This window comes from Rutilus rutilus (assembly GCF_951802725.1).
Source record: "Rutilus rutilus genome assembly, chromosome: 15".
Lineage (NCBI taxonomy): Eukaryota > Metazoa > Chordata > Actinopteri > Cypriniformes > Leuciscidae > Rutilus > Rutilus rutilus.
Window position 1 is genome coordinate 33,038,387 of NC_140220.1, and position 21,510 is coordinate 33,059,896.

Consider the following 21,510-nt stretch of genomic DNA (forward strand, 5'->3'; position numbering starts at 1 on the left):
ATTATCTAAAGGTTATTTTACTACTGCTTGATAATTAGCCAGCATGTAGTGTATTTGGAATGATTGCTAAGGTTACCTCATTAACATTCCAACCATGTCATGCTTGCAGGGAAAAGTGGAGGCAGAGCTCCATCTAATGACAGCTGAGGAGGCAGAGAAAAGTCCAGTCGGTCTTGGACGGAACGAACCTGAGCCACTTGAGAAACCAAAGTAAGATATAAAGCAGCTCATTTACACACATTTGCTTCCGCTCACATGGTGCCTAGCACATCTGAGAACCAATGCAGTTTCAGATTATGAATAAAAAGATATACTCTAGAGTAGACTATATAAGTCTACTATGAAGTCCAGTGAAGAATGCCCTTCTGAAACTGTTAACTTCCCTTTCTAATACTCCCACTCTCCTCTTTCACATCCTTCCTTCCTCCTGTGACTGCCCTTTCCCTCGCCTATCCTTTCCCGCTCGTTTCCTTCATTTCAACCCCCATTCCTGTTTTGGAAAAAGTCGTCCAGACACCAGTCTAATGTGGTTCATGAATCCTCTGAAGTCCATACGATACTTCATTTGGCACAACTACCGCTGGCTGATCCTGAAGGCTCTGGCCCTGCTGCTCTTCCTCCTCCTCGTTGGGCTCTTCCTCTACTCTATTCCTGGATACCTGGTCAAGAAACTCCTAGGGGCGTGAGGAGAGAGGGGAAGATCACTGGTAGCCCACTCTTACTGCCTCTGTTTTCTCTGCTTTTTGTCTCTCTCTGAGCAAACCTTTAAGCTCAAACTGTGCAATGTCACCATTCACTGTGTATTTCTGTCTTTTTGTTTCTCGTACCATTTTTACAACATGGACCTGAGGGATTGTGGTGTTTTCCATTTTGTCATCCCAACTCTTTCTTACCGCATAGCTGCATGCTGTGTGGTACCTCAAGTCTTTTGCTGGTCATTTTTCCTCTGGTTGTCTGTTTTTGGCAATGACTTCTATTATTTATTATGGATTTTATGATATTTATTCTTGACTGTTTGCTGTTGTGCTTTTTCTGGACCTACCTTTTTTGCCTGATGTGTCATTTTACTGCTCTGAGCTCAACCCACTGCAAAGTTACAGTATCACTCTGACACACACGGTAGACCTAGGCCAGGGGTAGGTAACGTCGGTCCTGGAGAGCAATGGATGATCAACCCTAATCAAACACACCATCCAGGACCGACGTTCCCTACCCCTGACCTAGGCGAATGTTTTTACCAGCTAAAAATTAAGATTGTGCTATCATTTACTTGCCCTCTTGTCGTTCCAAACCTGTGTGACTTCTTTTTTCTGTGAAACACAAATGTGTTGTTTGGACCCCATTTACTTTAACTGTATGAACAAAAAACATTCTTTAAAATATCTTCTTTTGTACTCAGCAAAAGAAAGTCATAAAAGTTTTGAATGGCATTAAAGTCGGCATGAAATGGAAGTTGCAATAGTCTTTTCTTTCCTATTGTGATGTATATCCGAGTGAAACGGCTTCTCCAACAAGAAAAAAAATTTGGGGCGCTACTTGATTTTGCCCATCACGAATTGATGGAATCATAATTGGCTTGTTGTGGTTTGCTATTGCTGCGATCTCTTGTGAGTGCGCTGGCGCACACGTCATCAGAGAAGAGACGTCATTGCAAGTGGAAGTTATATATATGTACATATATAATAAACACTGCAATATTCAATATTCATGTTCATTGTGACGTTAACAAACTTTCCTTTTTAAGTCATTGCTTAAATGGTTAATATGCCTTTAAGAGATTTGACAACTTTTCAGTCATGTTACCAATCATCTTACTAACCACTAACATTTGTATTACCTCTCTTCCTCCATCATCCCTGATTTCACCTTTCAACTCACCACCTCTTACCTGCAACCCCTTCACCACTTTCAATCACAGCCGGCCTGACACCACCTTCCTGTGGTTTTTGAGCCCGCTGAAGGCCATCCGTTACCTGATATGCAACCGCTACAAGTGGCTCATCATCAAGATCATCTTGGCTCTGCTGCTGCTGATCATGGTGGGCCTGTTTCTCTACAGCATGCCAGGCTATCTGGTCAAGAAGCTGCTTGGGGCCTAAAGAGGGGTCAGAAAGGCTGCACTCTAAGCATAACGTATCAAAAATCTTTTTCGGTATCAATTTGCATGTCTTACCTGGAGAAGATCAATTATCTTATTTATCTTTCTATTTGTACATTTCAAGAATAATTCGTCATTGTGGAGAAAGCGGCACTGTTTATTTTTGGTACGAAATTAAACTGGACTAGCGTTATTGGTATCCGTTCAAATGTTCATATAAATGCATTGCTTCAAATTCTTGGATTTTGTAGTTATTGTCTAGACGTGTACGTGTCGCTGCTAAAAGCACAATAAGCATGCAACTTTGTCTTAAGAAAGATGACTTGTTCATCAGTGGCTGCAGTCTGAAAAAAATATATTATGATAGGGTTGCAGACCTCATATACAGTACACTATGTTATTTGATTAAACTTTGCCTTGATGTTTGCACTTTCAGTCCATGACACAATTCTTCTGCACTCCAGTAAGATACAATAATGTTGATTATTCTTTAGAGAAACACACAGATATTAGTGGGGAATTATGTTTAATTTCAAGTTTAATTAAAACAATTGAATGCTCTTTCCTGTACTTCTTACTGTTGATTTTGCTTGCTGTGTACTTGTTTGCTTGCTATGTACTGTTGCTCTATTTAATGAATGGCATTTGACCATGGACTTGTTTGCACTGATTTTAGCTTGTTTATATAAAAAGAGTGTATTTTTAATTCTTGTTCACAAGTGTGCAATATGGATTGATTGATTTATTTTTGTCAGTATGGAGACAATAAAATGAACTCATTGAGATAAAAACTGAACATGTTTCTTGTTTCCATAGTGTGGGTATGCATGTATGTGTGTGAGATAGTTTAAAACCCTGTTCTCTTTCACACAGTCGTCCAACTACTAGCCTGTCGTGGCTGTTGAGTCCAATACGGGTGACCTGCATAATGGGTTGGCGGCAGTATAAGTTGGCCACAGTGGTGACTCTGCTCAGCATAACCGGGCTGATCTTTTTGGGCCTTCTGTTCTTTTCTCTGCCTTCAGCTTTCATCCAGAAGATTTTCAACATCTCAGGATAAGCTGATCAATCACCTGCTTTCAGCACAATATGCACAAAACAGATTTTTAAAATCAATGGCATCGCTTAAAAGCACTGCTTAGTATATGCATTCAAATACATTTATTTACAAATGCATGGCATAATATAAATGTTCTTTTTTTGTATGTATGTATAGAGGCTTTTTATGGGTGTTTTTTCAACTATGAGCCTTTTGCCGCTGTGGATTCTTAAAAACCTTAATATAGTTAATTTGTCTTATTACAATGTTTAACAGTGTCTATGCATGCAGTATCTGATATAGTCTAATTTCTGAAAGTCATGAACATTTCCACGGTCCACCACGTCTCAACTTGCATTGTGTTTAATAACATTCTGTGGTAAAAGTGATGCTAATGACATTTTAATGGAACACAGTGGTTGACCTTTGCTAAGGCTCATTTCATAGCTGACATTTTGTGTATTATAAATATAATTTGTGTAAATTTTACACAATTAAAGCTTGATAGGAAATGTCGTACAAAAAGGGACATTCTGCACAATCAATACTAACCTAATGGTTTATTTTAATGGTTGAAATGTGCTAGTTTTAATAAATCTACTCCAGGGGGTATTAAAAGTGCCCTTAGTTGAAGAACACCCTTATATATTTTTATACTCTATTTTGTGTTAAGATGTTTCTGAAGTAACTTAACTATTATGTAAACTTTATAATATTATGGCTCAAATTAAAATCATTCTTTGAACATGCATCTATTTGTATATATTGCATTATTAAATCCTAATTCAAACAAGTATAAGCATTATAAATACCAGAAGTATTTGTCTTTATCTTACATTAAAATGTGTCAAGGGGACGATAAAATAGCAACGTTTTGTCAATTATATATTACTTGATGTATTAAAATACATAGATCCTTAACTTTTGTACATTTCATTAGACAATTTTGCCACCTCATAGCCACCGTACCTCTCCCGAGATGCAGAACTACACGTCGAGCTCCTATTGGCTAAGGTCGTCTCCGGGTGGAGGCCCGCCAATCAGCGCGGGCCACGGTACGACTGTGCTGTGTTGTTACGCCGCTGGTTGGAGACCTGTCGTGTGATTCAGTGAGTGAGGTGGAGAGAGAGTTCACACAGCACTGCACAGACTGAAGAAGCCTTGAACAAGATAATTGACTTGGCACAAAGAACAACCATGCGAGCGCTACTGGGTGAGTTAAAATGACATAAAGGGGTGAACTCAGCTGTAGAGAGGCGCGTTTTATTGACTCAAATTCGTTTGCAAGCAAACTGTGAGATGGAGAGAGCCTAAACTGTAGAACTAGTTTGGACGTTAATATGACAAAAGGAGAAACAACTCTCTAAAGTTGAACCAACTGAAGTGTGTTTTATGAAGCTTTTGTTTACATTAAATGCATACGTGTAAGTGTGTAACACCGTATAGTACATTTATAGTTAGTTTAGAGTGTGTAATGGTGGGTTAGGCCTATACATTACAGCAAATTCATCTTCATATTGCAGAATACCAATTGGAGAATAATAATTAAATGTGCAGTTTCTTCATATTGAGATTTTACAATAATATGTTGTATGTGCCTAGAGTCTGTTAGTAGAATGTCCTGGTTGTTATGATTATGAACCATATGCAGTGTTTCATGCTGTGGATCTGGTTTTCTTTTTAATAGAGCTGTTGAAATGACTTGCTGTACTCCAGTACTAATGCTCCTTCTTTATCTTTTCCTCAGGTGTGTTGGCGTGTTCTCTGACTGTACTCTCTGTCCACGGTCTCTACTCTGCCGGTGATGATGTGGTTGAACTCAACCCCTCCAACTTTAACAGGGAAGTCATGCAGAGTGACAGTCTCTGGCTGGTCGAGTTTTATGCCCCCTGGTAAGTTGTAAGAATGTGGTGGAACCCGTATGTGTTACTCATAGAGATCTCTTGGTCTTTAGTTACAGATCGGGGTACTGTCTGGAACCCAATCTGTTGCTTTCTTGTGTATAATTGAAAGTATGAGTCATTGCTACTTTAATGAGATGTAAAGCAATGCAAATGAAGTGCCTTAAGAGTTAGTCTTAGTTTGCATATGATGCATAATACAGTCATGATGATGTTTATGTTTTTTTATTTATTATGTTGCATTTTTTTTTAAAGGTGTGGTCACTGCAAGAGCTTGGCCCCTGAATGGAAAAAAGCAGCCGCAGCTCTAAAGGTAAATTCCAAATTTAAAATTACATAATAATTAATTACGCTTACAATCTAGAACTGGGGCTTATTCAGAACCGGTTCAATTTACTGGCACAGAATGGTTTGTTAAACTTCAGCATTCTTCCAAAATCTAGTATTCAAATGTTTGGGGTCAGTAAGATTCTTTAAAAAAAAATTTTTTAATGAAATTAATACTTTTATTTTGCAAGGATGCTTTAAAGGGATACTCCACTTTTTTTGGAAATAGGCTCATTTTACAACTCCCCCAGAGTTAAACAATTGAGTTTTACCGTTTTCAAATCCATTCAGCCGATCTCCGGGTCTGGCAGTACCACTTTTAGCATAGCTTAGCATAGATCATTGAATCGGACAGGACCATTAGCATCTCTCTCAAAAAAATGACCAAGGAGTTTAGATATTTTTCCTATTTAAAACTTGACTCTTCTGTAGTTACATCGTGTACTAAGACCGACGGAAAATGAATGGTTGTGATTTTCTAGGCTGATATGGCTAGGAGCTATACTCTCAGTCCTGCGTAATAATCAAGAAACTTTGCTGCCGTACCATGAGTCCAGCAGGCGTAATGATATGACGCAACGCCTGAAAATAGTCCCCGGCTCAGTAACTTCCAATGTGACCGGGACTAAGTTTGTCTAACCTATTAGACCTATTATCAGGCGCTGCGTCATATCATTACGGTCATTTTTTTTGAGAGAGAGAGAGATGCTAATGGTCTTGTCCGATTCAATGATCTATGCTAAGCTATGCTAAAAGTGGTACTGCCAGACCCGGAGTTCGGCTGAATGGATTCGAAAACAGTAAAACTCAACTGTTTAACTCTGGGGGAGCCTATTACTGTTTTTACTGTGTTTCTTGTGTGTTTTTTTAGCAAATAAATGCAGTCTTGTTAGCTTTTAAGTTAGACTTTCAAAAATCCTACTAACCACAAACCTTTGAATGGTGGTGTATAGTATGTAGTATTTAGGTTTAATTATTTTTTATTAAAAGGACTTTGTTGTTAAGGAACCATACTTGTTTAATGGAACATGAATCGAAACCTGAATCGTTCAAATCCTTATGATTCCCATCACTTATTTTTGTATCTAAAAATTCGGAAATAACAAGCAGCGTGTCTCACCACAGTTATAAACTGAGTGAAAATGGATATAAAAAAGATCATTGATAGCATTTGTGTTTTGGTACAGGGCATCGTGAAGGTGGGTGCTGTGGACGCAGACCAACACAACTCCTTGGGAAGCCAGTATGGAGTCCGAGGCTTCCCAACTATCAAGATCTTTGGAGCCAACAAAAACAAACCAGAGGATTACCAAGGTTCAGTACTGCATTTTCATCAAACATCTTGGCATGCATGTAAAGAAAAAGTTTTCTGGCCATATGAAAGCATGTTGTTAATTCTCTCTCTGTCCTAGGTGGCCGAGTCAGTCAGGCCATCGTAGACGCAGCTCTGAATGCTGTTCGCTCGCTGGTCAAAGACAGGCTTGGTGGAAAGACTGGAGGCTCAGACTACAGCAGACAGGTATTGAAGCTCAGCATGCAGAATGTATTGTTAAATTATGTTTTCCTTCCATTGATTGACTCCTCTGTGATGTTGTGATCAGAGTGGAGGTGGTGCTGGCAATAAGAAGGATGTTGTGGAGCTGACCGATGATAACTTTGACCGTACCGTGCTGGACAGTGACGATATCTGGTTGGTGGAGTTCTTCGCCCCCTGGTGTGGACACTGCAAAAAGTATGTGTCTCGCATACATCATAAGACCTGTCTGTCTGTCATTCTCCTGAAATCGTACCTGACATGCTGTGCCATGCATTATTGAAGCGCTGAATCAATGTTCAATTATTTACAAGGATTCTAAGCCGCGATGAAATTCCTCTGCCGGCTGAGCTTTCCCGTGTTGACTTTCTTTAATGTTTCCAGTCTTGAGCCGGAATGGACGGCAGCCGCCACAGAAGTCAAAGAGAAGACGAAGGGTAAAGTGAAGCTGGGTGCTGTGGATGCCACCGTTCACCAGGGCTTGGCAAGCCGCTATGGGGTACTTATTTGATGTCTTTTAATATAAACTATTCGGTTGCGCTTTATTTTACAGTATGTGTAATTGCCTAAGAAAGTACTGGTTAATATAAGGTAACTACATGGGATAGGTTCAGGTTAGTACCTAGTTATTACCCAGTTACTGTAATAGCTATAATAATTACATAGTACGTGCATGCAGATGGTCCGTAAAATAAAGTGCTACCAGCAATTCTTACATTGTCCCTAATTTAATTTCAGATCCCAGTTATGTCATCAAAAAATATTAGTTCATTTTGGACAGTGAACATTTTTGTTAGCTCATTTTTCTTGAATGTCTGTTGTGCTTGTGGCTTTTTTTTTTTTTCACAGGTCATTGGGTTCATTAACGGTGTCTTTTCTGCTGTCTTTATTGGTAGATTCGAGGATTCCCCACCATCAAGATCTTTCGTAAAGGAGAGGAGCCACAGGACTTTCAGGGCGGACGTACCCGATCTGACATCGTTTCTAGTGCCATGGACCTCTTCTCTGATAACATCTCTCCCCCAGAGCTTCAAGAGGTGAGTGTTTTCTCTTCTATTTTTAAGCATGTTATAGAATATGGTGTAACTAATGTGTGTTATTTTTACATGCATTCACTAGAGAGATTAGGGTTTGGTTAAGGTAGTTGTTCATAATTATTCATATTTCAGAGGTCTTACTATAGTAACTATTGTACTGTGTCCTTGTTACATGTAAAGTGTGACCATTTATTTTGACAAACATTTTGTGAAGAAATAATAGGTGTAGTTTGGTTTATATTCATGTGGTTTTTATTTCCTTTAGATTGTGAATGAAGACGTTTTGAAGAAGACCTGCGAGGACTATCAGCTGTGTATGATTGCTGTGTTGCCTCACATTCTCGACACAGGTACGATACAACGTCAACCTAAAACACACATCAAGTGATTTCATCAAAACTATTGTTTTTAAGAAGAAAAATGTGAAAATGACAAGCCTCTTAAACAGTGATGGTCACTAGGGATGCACAATATATTAGTTATAGGTTATTATATAAAAAAAAAATGTTTTCTTATTGGCTGATTATTGTTTTTTTTTTTGGATGATCATTTCTTCTATTTTTACATTTGCTGTCATCTAACGTTCACTTGGTTAACAAGATAAAGACTAATTTATTAACTGTTAAATGTAATCTTTATACCTCAAAAAAAAAAATTCATACTGTACAAATTATAATGGTGAATTCACTTGTTGCATATTAACTTTTCTTTTCACAAAAATAGTATAGAATTAAAATATAATTGTTTTATATATGTGTGTGTGTGTGTGTGTGTGCATGCATGCATACATAACGTAATTTATTTTTTGCAAGTGTCATTTATAAGTGATCACTTAATTTTCAGCTTACTGTGTAAGACTCATATGTTAGGAACATGATTGATGGTTAATGTACAGTGCTATTTTAGTATTATATACTATTACAGTTTTAGTTTACTTTTTTTTTTTTTTACTGAAGTTTTAGTAATTTTGTCTTTTAAAAAAAAAATTGGTTTCTATTTAGCGTTCATTTTTTTGTTTGTTTTTTTATTCCATTTTTGGTAATTTTAGTACTTCAACTTTTTTCAGTTAGTTGCCAAGGCAATGTTTCTAATTTTCATTTAAGTTTATAATCTAATTATTTTATTTCTGCTTTATTTCAATTAAGCACCAATTTGTCATAGTTTTAGTAAACAATAAGACGCAACAACACAGTTATTTTGATTTTCTCTCTGCTCGCAGGTGCATCTGGAAGAAACTCTTACATGGAAGTGATGAAGACGATGGCAGAGAAATACAAGAAGAAGATGTGGGGGTCAGTATTTTCAGCATCATCTTGCCCATAAATAACACCAGTACATGTCGCTGCTTGTGTGCCAGAGACGAGACTTTAGGGAATAGAGCGCGGGATGCAGTCATACACATCACTCTCTTTCCTCTCTCTACACAGTTGGTTGTGGACTGAAGCAGGGGCACAGATGGAGCTGGAGGCCTCTCTCGGGATCGGTGGGTTCGGCTATCCCGCCATGGCAGCCATTAATGCTCGCAAGATGAAGTTCGCTCTGCTTAAAGGCTCATTCAGTGAAACGGGCATCCACGAATTCCTCAGGTAACAGAAGGCTGGAGTTTATGTTACAAGGAAACAAGTTACGTCACAGAGACTGTTAGCGTACAGTAAATTTAAGGTGTTGTTTATAATGGCCCTTCTAACTGTCTGCCTGTTTTATGTCGTTAAACTATTAATGTCTTTATTTATGCAGGGAACTTTCTGTTGGCCGTGGCTCCACTGCTACGGTGGGAGGCGGAGCTTTGCCTAAGATCAACACTGTGGAGCCTTGGGATGGGAAAGATGGAGTGGTGAGTAGAGAGAACAGTGTGAGGGTGGGTGGATGGATGGATGTCATCCTTTCCTGTTTTCAACCCCCTTTATTTGGCCTTTCCTCAGTTGCCCATGGAGGATGACATTGACCTGAGCGACGTGGATCTGGACGATCTGGGGAAGGATGAGTTATGAGCCTGGTCTAAACCACTCTAGATCTCTGAGACCCAAATGATGCCCATGTCTTCTCTCCCATGGATGAGGGGATGCTAGGGACATGAACTTCCTTAAGACTCCTGAAAACATACAAATAAAGCAAATGGTTGTGCAGCTTTTTAAAAGAAAACACCCCCGTTAGTTTAAACATGAGGCTTTTCAGTATGTACATCATGATTGAGCCTTGCTCTGCCTCAAGTTCCTTCTTCACATTTTGATTTCGTGACTGATTGGATCTTTCAATCAACTTGAAGCAGAATGTGACTGATTATCAATCACTTGTTTCCAGTAAGCAGACGTCACACAGAGGCTCTTCATAGAACACTTTCTAATATTGTTCATTGACAAGATTTAATCAGATGGTACTGGTCTTTCTGGTAATGAGGTGAACCAGTAGTTATTTATATCCGCCTTTCTATGATTTCAGCAGCTCATTACACTGGAGTTACAAGAAGCTTAACATTGTTTCCATTTTCGCCCTTTATCCCTCTCATGTGACTTTTTTTCTTTTATTATTATTATTTGGTTATTTGTTTTAAAATTGTTACTGAAAAGAATGGCAGCCAACCTGTATCCCAGTTTGCCCATTTGTCCGTGTTTGACCAGGTGTAATGTGGGCGTTGTGTAGATTTTTCTTACACAGCTTTGTTTTGAAATAAATGTTTTTGTTATGAAAATAAAACAAAAATAAGAAATTGAGTCGTTTTTAATCATAGAAGCTATTCTGATAAGACACCAGTGGCCAATGAATCAGTGGTTTATTGAGGATTCATGCAAACAAATACACTATTCAGTTGTAAAGATGCAACATTCAAGATTCTTCCCGATGCTTTGGCTTGACAACAATATGTCTGGACATCCCAATCCCAGCTGCAGTATACAACCATCATCACAATTAACACTATACAAAATTAGAAATGACTCGTAAAGCTAATATATATATCTCCAGTACAAATATTAGTTTTGGCATTTCACTTCAACAATCATTTTACAGAGAAAAAAAAAATACTAAGAGAATTAAAATACCACACATGCAAAAGAGCAAATTATGAGCATTTTCCAATGTTTCCATTAGCAGAAGACATTTAGTTATTACAGTTACGTTCCATGAAGCTACTAATCCAACAGCATCTGTACTGTTCATGTTGACACTGGACTGGTAAAAGAAAAAATAGAAACTAACCACCGGTCTGCCATTCTATCTGTGCCATATGTCCAATCAGACAATAGCGTTTAAATATTAATGAGTAGCCTAAAGGCTGACGGTTGCTGTTTTTTTGTGTGTGTGTTTTTTTTTACTTAAGGGCAGAAATGGTTGTGAAAAGTCTGTCTGTCTGCTTCTTAGAACTGAAACCTAAACGGAGAAAAATAATTATGCATGAATAAATTGCAAATTTCTGACCATTTCAAAATACACTGAAAATGAAACCCCAGCAGCCAACAGTAGGCATTTCTTTACTGTTCAAAAGTTTGGTTTCAGTAAGATGGTTTAAATGTTTTTGAAAGAAATCTCTTCTGCTCACCAAGGCTGCATTTATTTGATAAAAAATGCACTAAAACAGTAATACTATTAAATATTGTATACAATTTAAAAGAACTTTCCTATTTTAATATATTTTAAAAAAAGTAATGTAATCCTGTGATGGCAAAGCTAAAGCTTTAGCAGGATTACACACTGCTTAATATTGTTGTGGAAACAATGGATACATTTTTCCGGATTCTTTGATGAACAACATATTTTTTTTTTTATAATGTAGAAAATGTAATGCATCCTTGCTGAATAAAAGTAATTTCCTTAAAAAAAAAAAATAGACTTCTTGACCCAAAACTGTTGGCATGTTCTGTTACATACTAAAAGAAGCAACACTTTCCATTTAAAATAAAATTAACAAAGTCGATCATAATTGGCCGGACAGCTCCGAATGCACCTGATGCATAAAACCCAACGTCTAACCAAAATAGTGCTTTGGAGACACTTAATAGCTTGATTGAATGCAAAACAAATGAAATATTTACACGCAGAAACTTGGAAATTTGGACGTGGTTCTGACTACTCATTTACAGGTTGAGTGGAATGCAATTGAAAATATAAATATTTTTTAGTCATCATTTAAAGATATCATGAAGTAGCGACAATTCTGCAGCCTCATTCTAGAGAGCATATGATTTGACAAAAATCTGTGTAATGCAATCAATCATCAGGGGCCTCATTTATAAAAAGCGTCCTACATTTAATCTTACGATCATTTCTCAAATGTGCGTACGTGTGATTCATAGAACAAACGTGCATACGCCTCTCTTCCAGAAGTGAAATTTATAAATCGCAAATGATCTTGAAATTGTGCGCAGCTGAATGGTTTCCGATACATATAATAGAGCACGTCAACGTCCAAATCCTTTACTTGAGAATAGAGAGCGGCAACAATTGCTTAGATTTCCAAATCCCTGCAATACTCCGACCTTCGCTAAGAACTTTTCCACATCATAGAGCGTTTTTATAAATATGAACGTCGGTGTGGATTTTAGCATACGCACACTCTAAGATCAAATCTGTGCGTGCGCACATTTTATAAACAAGGCCCTGAAGAATACGTTTTAAAATGTGAACATCTGCTAAAAGTGAATTTTGACAATTGATTTCAAGAGGTCCTTCACAATCCGACCCAGCCCAGACTCAGCAATGCCAATCCAAACAGAATTACATCAAAATAAAAACAGGCTGGAATGATGAAAGAGGTAACCACCCATGAACAAGGAAACTTTTTAAGCAGGAAATGTATCATTGATAACGCCAGCCAACTCCCATTTTCTTAAATCTTCTTTTCAGTGTGCACATGAGTGGCGCCTGTCAGCCGCTTTTAAGAGCTGAATTTATAACTGTTGAGAGGTGCTTTGGTCAGACTGCAGTAGTCTGACGATAGAGGGGTCGCTCTTGGCACCTTTGATGAATTCCTCCAGAGACAGTCTGCCTACAGATTTGAAAAAACAACAACAAAAGGGTTATTTTGTTCATTTCCAAGAGTAACATTTCAGTGGTACTTAAATTAATCCTAAATACGACTTCATTATTTATTTGTGGTTGTCATAGACACTGAAAAATGATTTGCCTTGGTTTCAACTTGGAAAGCAAAGTTGCATAAGAAACACTCAATTTGGGTTAGGAAAAAAAACATTTGGCAATTGGGTAAGAAAAGTGAACTTTCAAGACAAATCTTGATTTAGATATATTTTGCGTGGTTCAACTTTAAGAGTCTATATAAATATTATCTGTGAGTGGGAGACGGATCTCAGGAGGCGTACCATCGTTGTCCGTGTCCATCTGTCGGAATATCTTATCCGTGCGTTTCTCGGGCGTTGACTCATCCTCGGGCATCTTCATCACAGACGACACCATTTTATAAATCGCCTGTGAAAATGAATGTAACCGTGTCAAAACATATGGTAGTTCGCTGTCACATGCAAAGGTTTCAGTAGCAACACGTTTAGCATTATATTGCTACAACTGATAGTCAAAAGTTGCATAACGCAACTGTCACTGTCACAGCTTCAATCAACACTTCATATCAGTGTAATCAATGCAAATGGTCATGAGACTGTTTCTCTGACAGATACATTTAATGTCACTTTCAGACATTGTTTTATAGCATGCCCTCTGATGCAGGTGTGAAAGAGCCATCTATGTTATTAACATCGAGAGTCAACAGTCCCTTTGAAGTAGCGAACAAAGCCTTTGTGTTTGGTCACCATTTGTGGCAAGACCATATGGCCTGTGGAACACTTGATTGAGGAGATCTGTTTATTCAGGAGGTCTGTATCACCAAACATTAGACTGAGCTAATATTGATATGGAACATGCTGCTCTAAAAACTATGGAAGCCCGTTTCCGCTATAGTTGAGTAAAAAATATAATTCTGTAAGTCATAATAATGAGAAACTTTCTCATAATTATGACTTAAAGGTACAATATGTAAGAATTTTGTAATAATATATCCAAAAATCATTTGCACAGTGTGATATATTTCCTGCAGTTGTGTACTAACAATATCCCAAAGATTTTTAATTTCTGAGAAATTCCAATTTTAAATAATGGCTCGTCCCTGTTCACCTGTCGCCTGTCAATGACGTAATATCCGCGTTATCCCTGGTTTCCGCTCGTACTGCCATAGTAACCATGGCGACAGACGTGGACAACTGCGTTACGTCTAGCGGCACGCTCACGCTGTTGTAGTTTCGTTCAAACATTATGGTCCATGGCAAGCAGACTTTGGGACAAAAGGAGAACTAAAACAAGGATCAATATCAGCGTGGCGTTTTCGAGATACCGAGAGCTTCACGTCCGCGACGGACGTGAAGAGACGCGCAAATGTAGAGGTAAGCAAATGTACATTAAACTGATCAATGTTATATAGCTCAACATGATGAAATGTTAGAATATGATCAGCATGTTATTCTAATGTTGATCTAGCTTACTGCTAATCTCATACAGACAAACTAACACATAGAATAACATTATAACTTTCAACACACTCAAATGCTGTTTAGTGTGATAGTGTAGAGCAAGTGAAACAGCGTTGCGTTACCTCACAAGTTTCATTCGTCTAATAAACTGACCTGTGTGAGTAGTAATTCAGCACTTGCAGGTAGTTCGGTAGAATGAAATGTCCTCATTGCTTTATATCCGCGGGACTCGCGTGTGGCGCTGATATCTGTCTCTCATTAGCAGTCGCGCCCTGCTTCATACCACTGTCATGTTAACAACATTAATGTATTCACTCATCCATAAACATTATTAGATCCTTCGGCATGACGGATAATTCCATAATTCCGCTTATGCGTCATCAACCTATGCCTTTGTTTTGCTATTGAGAAGTAATTCGCTTTTGTCCCAAAGTAAGAGGTTAGCGACCCCTAGCGGCAAAAAAAATGTGATATTGTAGCTTAAACATCTCATATAAGACGGACGTTGCGCTCGCGTCTTTTGCAGCGTCTCGCGCATGACACGGCATTCTAAGAACGCGGCGACATTGACCAGCAGATGTCGCTAGCGTGGCACTCCCTTCCATAGATATCCATATAAGGCTAGATGTCTTAAGGCGGAGTCTCGAACGGCATCACCGGCGGCCATCTTGTCACAGGGAAGCTTTCTGGCGAGCTCTGTGGTCAGCACGCACACAAATCCTCTTATCTCGCTGAAACTAAATCATTATTATGAGAAACTTTCTCAATATGAGATACTAAGTCATAATTATGAGAAACTTTCTCATAGAAAACAATGGCTGACCAGATCAAATATAGAAATGCAAATGAAACCAAAATCTCACCTGTACAATCTCCAGCATTTCAGCCCGGCTGATGTATCCGTTGCCGTCCAGATCGTACATGCTAAAGGCCCAGCGGAGCTTCTGCTCCAGGCCTCCGCGCGAGGTCACGCTCAGGGCGATTATGAACTCCCGGAAGTCGATTGTGGCGTCGCCGTTGGTGTCGAAGGTGCGGAAGACGTGCTCCGCGAACTTCGAAGCGTCACCGTAGGGAAAGAAATTGGCGTAGATCTTCTTGAATTCCTCTACCGTTAGGTGGCCAGACGGACAGTCCTTCAGGAAGCCGCGGTACCACTCCTGCAGCTCGTGGTCCGTGAACTCTGTGTTCTCCCGCAGGTCGTTGAGGACCTCAGGTCGCAACTTGCTGTTCTGTTTACCCATGATGAAACTCTAGCGCAGACTCTTGCTGCTCCCTGTCAGTACAAACACAATGAAATAAAGTAGCTTCTTAGATATTTTTAAACCTACGCAAGCCACAATAAAGAGATTCACATTTCCTCTGCCAGATGTATGTTTCAGAATAATGGAAAACGTGTTAGCCTTCCAAATTGAAGGAGTGGATCCTGGTATCCATGGAAACCATTTAATACCTTGTTAAGGTGAGAATTGATTGACTCCTCCACAGTGGGGTAAAGCAGGGAAGACGCTGAGCAGAATTGAGGGAGGCTCATATGAGGGCATAACTGCCACCAGACCACCTTAGCAACAATCAAGAGGCCGTGGGTTACCAGGGAGATGAGGAAGATATTTTATTTTTTTGCATGTGTGTGGGTAATTTGGAACGGTTGGTGTCTCTTACTGTACATGAGCCTGTGCTTGCGGCGTTAAGAGGGGGCAGAGTGTGAGGCACTGCTCGTTCTATTTAAACAAATCATATAAAGACCATATAAACGGTGAGGTGGCAGGGAGTGAAATTTAACGATAGGTTATATAAGCGACATGGCCATATGCACTCACTTCTATCCTCTCTTTCTACTACAGCCTCTTCCTCTATTCTTTACGAGTACTTTTTGCTTGAGGGTTAAATTACATGACATTTTATAAAAAGTTTTTCAAAACCATTGGAAACCAACATGAATACAAAAAGTGCATTTCTTGTGTTTTAAACTAGATTTTTAAAAGATCTTATACTGTCATAGGTCATAAGACACAAGTCAGACCCGAGAAGACCATAAACGTACATATTTCTGTTTGGAAAAATAACTCTTCATGCAGGCATCTTACTTTCCAGGGATCCACAGAGCAACACTGTGATGGATAGTTTTTTCTGCTAAATAAATAAAAACTCATGGATAACTGAGATGGTATGACCTAAAAAACGTTCATTTTCAAAGATACAGTAAATATATATGTATATCTGCTCAATTTTTTACAGTTAAAGCTACACTTTCTCAAGGAGGTACTAATCTACCATTTGACCTAATAGAAATACATTTAGACTTGGTCCTCTAGATATGTCCACCTCTTCAGAAAATGGCTTTGCTCCGTTTGCTTAGTTTGTCGAGGCCATCATAAGGGTGGCTCCTCCCTTGGCTGGAGTCACATGGGTGAAGCTACTGGCCTGGCAGCACGCAGGCAGACAGACATAAACATGGGCGTAGCTTGCTTCTCCCTCCCTCTTTTTCCTCAGACACTCACCAAGCCACAAGAAACCCAGAACTTTCCGTTCTGAAGGAAAAAATGTAAGCTCATGCTGCTGTCAAATGGAAAAAAAAATCTGAAAAAAGAAGGGTCCCTATAGGCCCTGATCCAGCAGAAATAACAACATCACAGGGGGCACATATATAGAGCGGAGACTCACATATTCATTCTCTGTGAAGAGGAACCAAAATGAAAGACATGATGAGAGGAGTGAGGAGTTGAACACAGCCCTAATTTCCAAAACGCCTGCAAAAAAACTGAATCAGAACAGAGAAAAGTGAGACACATCTCCTCGGATGGAGAGCAGATGGTCTATCACTGTATGCTCCAGTACCTCAAGATTCACAAGCATCCTCTGCCACTCCAGTCGCAAACCATAATGCTTTACAGGTGGTTTCACAACTGGTGTCTGTCTGTCTATAAACCATACAAGTCAAAGGAAACCAGAAAACATATCCACCTTATTTTTCACGTAAGAGTGTACGTGGCTATTTGTAAATTGAATGTTCCACTGTCATCCTCTTACAGTTATTTTTAGATGTACAATGCTGCTGGATACTGCAAAATTGTTTAATGTATTGTCTTAATTCTAAACACACTGGTTTGTAGTGCAAATAGTTTTACCGTTTACTGCACTTTATTATATTCGTCACGTTATTTCCCTATAGAGGCCAATGAATTGGAAATCTCACACATTCACAGAAAACAGCTTACTTCCACATTGAACTTCCACATTGCTAACACTGGAAAGATTGAGCTCATGTTTCTTATGGGGATAGTTCAGCCAAAAATTGAAATTCTGACATCATTTGTTGTTCCAAACCTGTATGACTTAATTTCACCAAAGGAGAATTTACTGGTCATTTTCCATTCAATTACAAAGAATGGGAACTGAATCCTTAAACTATCATAAAAGCAGTTTATATGTTTTGTATGGAAGTCTTCTAAAGTCTATGATAGCTTTGTGAGAGGAATAGACTGACATTTAATGTTTTCACTTGTTGATAGTCTTAGCATACAGGACCAGTCAGTTGAGTGGAACTTGAGAACTGGATCAGACTGATTCATTCTGAATGGTTTTGTGAACCGAATAAACTGATTCACTGAAAAGATCACCAACTCAAAAGAACACTTTGTTTCACGAATCAGACATCTTCATGAACTATCATGAACACAGCAAGCGAACCCTTACAGTAAATTGAATCTGTTTCTCACACAAAGCCATTGCATGACTTCAGAAAATGCATTAGTCATATGAACCACTTTTATGATACTTTTATAGGGCGCCAGAGTCCTTTTTTAAAGTTTGAACGCTTTAGTCACCATTCATTGTTCTGCATGGAAAGAAATTACCAGTACATTCTTCAGCACAAGTTTTCCACAGAGGAAGGAAAGTTATACAGGATTGGAAGGCCAGAGTGAAATGATGACAACAATTTCATTTTTGGGTTAACTATCCCTTTAGGGGTGAAAATAGGTTTGGAAATGTCATTAAAAAAAAAGCCAAAATGTGCAGTTCAGCCAAGCTTGTGAGTATTTCAATATGTTATTTCATTTACTAAAGCTGTCTGTCCAAAAGAATAGCCTACATGTGCATTTGTTAGTTTAACATATTTTCTCAGTTTATCCTAAATGCCAGTTTCGTTGCACTCTCTTCCCACCGAATGTTTAACCCTTGACCGTTCTCTCTCTGCCATCTCTCTAAAGGGAATACTCTGTCACACTAAGTCCCAGTTCTTATATTGCATCTAACGACTAAACATTCCTTGATGATTTCCACACAAGCCCTAGTTTCCAGTTTCACTCCCAGTAGTCTTGGTTGCACAAACTCATCTTGTTACCCTCCCTCGTCTCGTTATAAACTAGCCCCCATTACAACACTGCCACTCTGGCACACGTGAATGTTGTGTCTCGCCACCAGATTCCACACACACACTCACATGACATGTATTTTTTTCACAGACCAGTGTGAAAAGCAATCCAGTGCAACTATTGCCCTTAATTCATTTCCAAATAACAGCTTTCATTACACCCCATTCAAATCAAACAAAGATATGTGCCAGGTTGCCATGTGCACGGATCAAATAGCCAGAAATAAATGTAACCTGGAAAGTGTGGGAGTGGGACATATTTTGTACACATCAGTGCAATTGAGCATGCAGTTGTACAGTATTCATCTTTGACCCATCATGCATAAAACATCAGCTCAATTAACTGTGTGTGTGTGGGTGTGTGTGTGTGTGTGTGTGTGTGTGTGTGTGTGTGTGTGTGTGTGTGTGTGTGTGTGTGTGTGTGTGTGTGTCTCATTAAGCCTTCTATTCCCCAATGTGGCCTAACTTAAATGCACCCTGACAGGTGTCAAAAGATCAGTAGAACAGAAAACCCAGTTTTTCTGCTGCTCTGGCGGACCGTAAAATTACAGGAAAACAAACAATACACTTCTACCCTTGTCCTGAGAATTCAGGGTATTTTTCCCCGAAATAGCTTGTCGCTAAATTTAATAATGCCAAGAGGTCATCCAATACATTTCCCATCATCATAAGCGGGGAATGAATTTCTCAGAAACAATTTCACCCATTTTGCAGATATTTACCAGAACCAGACCAGAACTAGGGATGGAAATAGAAATGTAATGTTGACAATGGTTCCGGGTTTATTCAGACGCTGATAGCAGGTTGGCAGATATGCCACTGAGATGATTGCAAGGCATCATGGAGCGACTTGATTGGAAAAGTGGGGAATCAACCTCTTACTCCTGCTGTGAAGATCATGCTGTGACCCAGAAGGTGATCATAACAGAGGGGAAATTAAAGAACACAAATGACAACTGAATTGGAAGAATAACTTATTATTAGACCATCTACAGACTGGCACTGAAAAGAAGATGCACTGCAAATATTAATATAACATAAGAGAACAATCATAAGCAGTGTTACTGTAATTATACATTACACCCAGTTTTATTATATATAGTAACTAAATATAGTCACATTGAGTCATTTTACTGTGTGGATAATAGATGAATCTAGTGATATAACACATCAAATTAAATGCAAAGGGTCAAATAGAGTCCCTTGGCATCATAAGGTCAGCTTTCCAGGGCATTAAAACCATCCCATGCTTACATGCATGGATTTTTATGGTGACCTGGACATGAACTAAACAAATAAAATAAAACATATGTTTCTAACCTAGAAAAAAGAAACAACCACATGTGCCATCGTGAAAACCAACGTAGGCTGCTAGACATGAAAGCAGTATTTAGTCTGAAATGCATTAGTTTAGTGCCATAAAGAGTGTATTAATTCCCATGGACCGCTATCATGCAAATAATGGGTTCCAAAAAGCGGCATATGTTGAAAAAATACATTCGAGGCTTTAAAAAAGACAACAACTTACCTCCTAAAAAAACGACAGAGCTGATATGTTCTCCAATTTGTCAGCTGTAGCCTTAGTCCGTCTGAAGAAGGAGTGTCCTCACAAAACTTTCAACATTTTCGCTATGAAAAAAAACTCACAGAAGCTTGTAAACAAAAAACTAAATAAGGTTTGAGAACAGGTCACAGGTCAGTCTTGTACTCTAAAAGTTGGAATGTTGTTTTAATAAAAGGGAATCGAAAAAGTTATAACTTGCAGAATATTCTACAGACTCCATAACATCTCAAAGGCGCACTTGAAACCTCATCATTGAGCGAGAGACTTGACACCACACACAGAGAGCTCTGCTCCGCTGTCAATGGACGAGTCCACCACTAGACTGTAGGGGGGACTCGTTCATCTGAGAATGGAACGTCAGTATTATCTTTGAGAACGTTCACATTATAAACTCATATTTCATGATGTTGGAATCCATGCGATTTGCTTGACGACCATTTTTTGTGTGCAAAATAATCATTTCTGAGCACCCACAACGTTGTTGTGATGGTATAACACCCATGCTACTCTTTGGACGAATCCGTACACTCCGAAGTAGAGCAGATTGCAATAATGAACAGTTATTGGTCGCTAGCGGAAAATAAAGCGCGTACTGGATACATTTGTTTTTTACTGGATACTAACTTTACTTTTGACAACATAATAAGCATAATTTATATAGCCTACAACAGTGGATTCAATAGACAGATGTTGGCCTTTATCCAATTTATACCTTAAACTTGTCAACTTACCATTTTATCGACTCCCATCAACTAAAATGTAAAGTCTCTGAGCCAGCTGTTGGACAAATGTGTGTGAACCTGACCTTAGATATGGAAAGACATTATCAAACACAGACGGTTGTGCAACTATGGCTACTGTATGATAACAGTTAGGCTTTCAAATCAAATAAACCACAAATAAAAGCCCTTTTGTGAGGTTTATTTTTAATTTTTTACTATAATAATAATGCATTTTCTATATTCAGGTTATAATTTGAACCATTTGGGACTATTGTTGGTGTATATATTGTGTATATGTGTATATTGTGTTGTAAATGGCAATTGTACCAATATATGTAATATAGGGCTAATATATATATTAAGGACAGAGGAAACTTCTGACAGCATAGCCTAAGCCTCATTTATATAGGCTACAACAGTAGATCCTATAGAGAAATATTGGCCCA

General features: G+C 38.7%; 3 protein-coding genes across 10 annotated transcripts in view; 2 read left to right on the forward strand and 1 right to left on the reverse strand.

Moving 5' to 3' along the window:
* otofa (otoferlin a) overlaps nt 1–2,892 on the forward strand; it is a 67,138-nt gene extending 64,246 nt beyond the window's left edge. For 4 of the 8 annotated variants that reach the window (XM_084432943.1, XM_084432947.1, XM_084432948.1 and 1 more), the window contains 3 exons: nt 110–210; nt 506–707; nt 1,919–2,031. In XM_084432943.1, coding sequence (XP_084289069.1) covers nt 110–210; nt 506–686 — 282 coding nt within the window. In that variant the 3' untranslated portion in view covers nt 687–707; nt 1,919–2,031. Of the gene's footprint in view, nt 1–109; nt 211–505; nt 708–1,918 lie in introns of all 8 variants that reach the window. The other 4 variants (XM_084432942.1, XM_084432945.1, XM_084432946.1 and 1 more) reach the window with 2 other exon arrangements.
* A 1,315-nt stretch (nt 2,893–4,207) lies between these two features.
* Nucleotides 4,208–10,742, forward strand: pdia6 (protein disulfide isomerase family A, member 6). Its single transcript, XM_084431828.1, has 13 exons — nt 4,208–4,350; nt 4,885–5,029; nt 5,294–5,351; nt 6,553–6,679; nt 6,778–6,884; nt 6,967–7,097; nt 7,284–7,398; nt 7,796–7,936; nt 8,202–8,286; nt 9,156–9,228; nt 9,364–9,522; nt 9,674–9,770; nt 9,859–10,742. Exons 1-13 carry the CDS (start codon nt 4,335–4,337, stop codon nt 9,925–9,927), a joined length of 1,323 nt encoding a protein of 440 aa, XP_084287954.1. The 5' UTR covers nt 4,208–4,334; the 3' UTR covers nt 9,928–10,742.
* A 954-nt stretch (nt 10,743–11,696) lies between these two features.
* Nucleotides 11,697–20,621, reverse strand: hpcal1 (hippocalcin-like 1). The gene is made up of 4 exons (XM_084431829.1): nt 20,307–20,621; nt 15,270–15,679; nt 13,249–13,354; nt 11,697–12,917 (listed from the first exon to the last, which is right to left on the reverse strand). The coding sequence occupies exons 2-4, from the start codon at nt 15,645–15,647 to the stop codon at nt 12,820–12,822; spliced, it is 582 nt and encodes a 193-aa protein (XP_084287955.1). The 5' UTR covers nt 15,648–15,679; nt 20,307–20,621; the 3' UTR covers nt 11,697–12,819.
* Nucleotides 20,622–21,510: the final 889 nt, after the last annotated feature.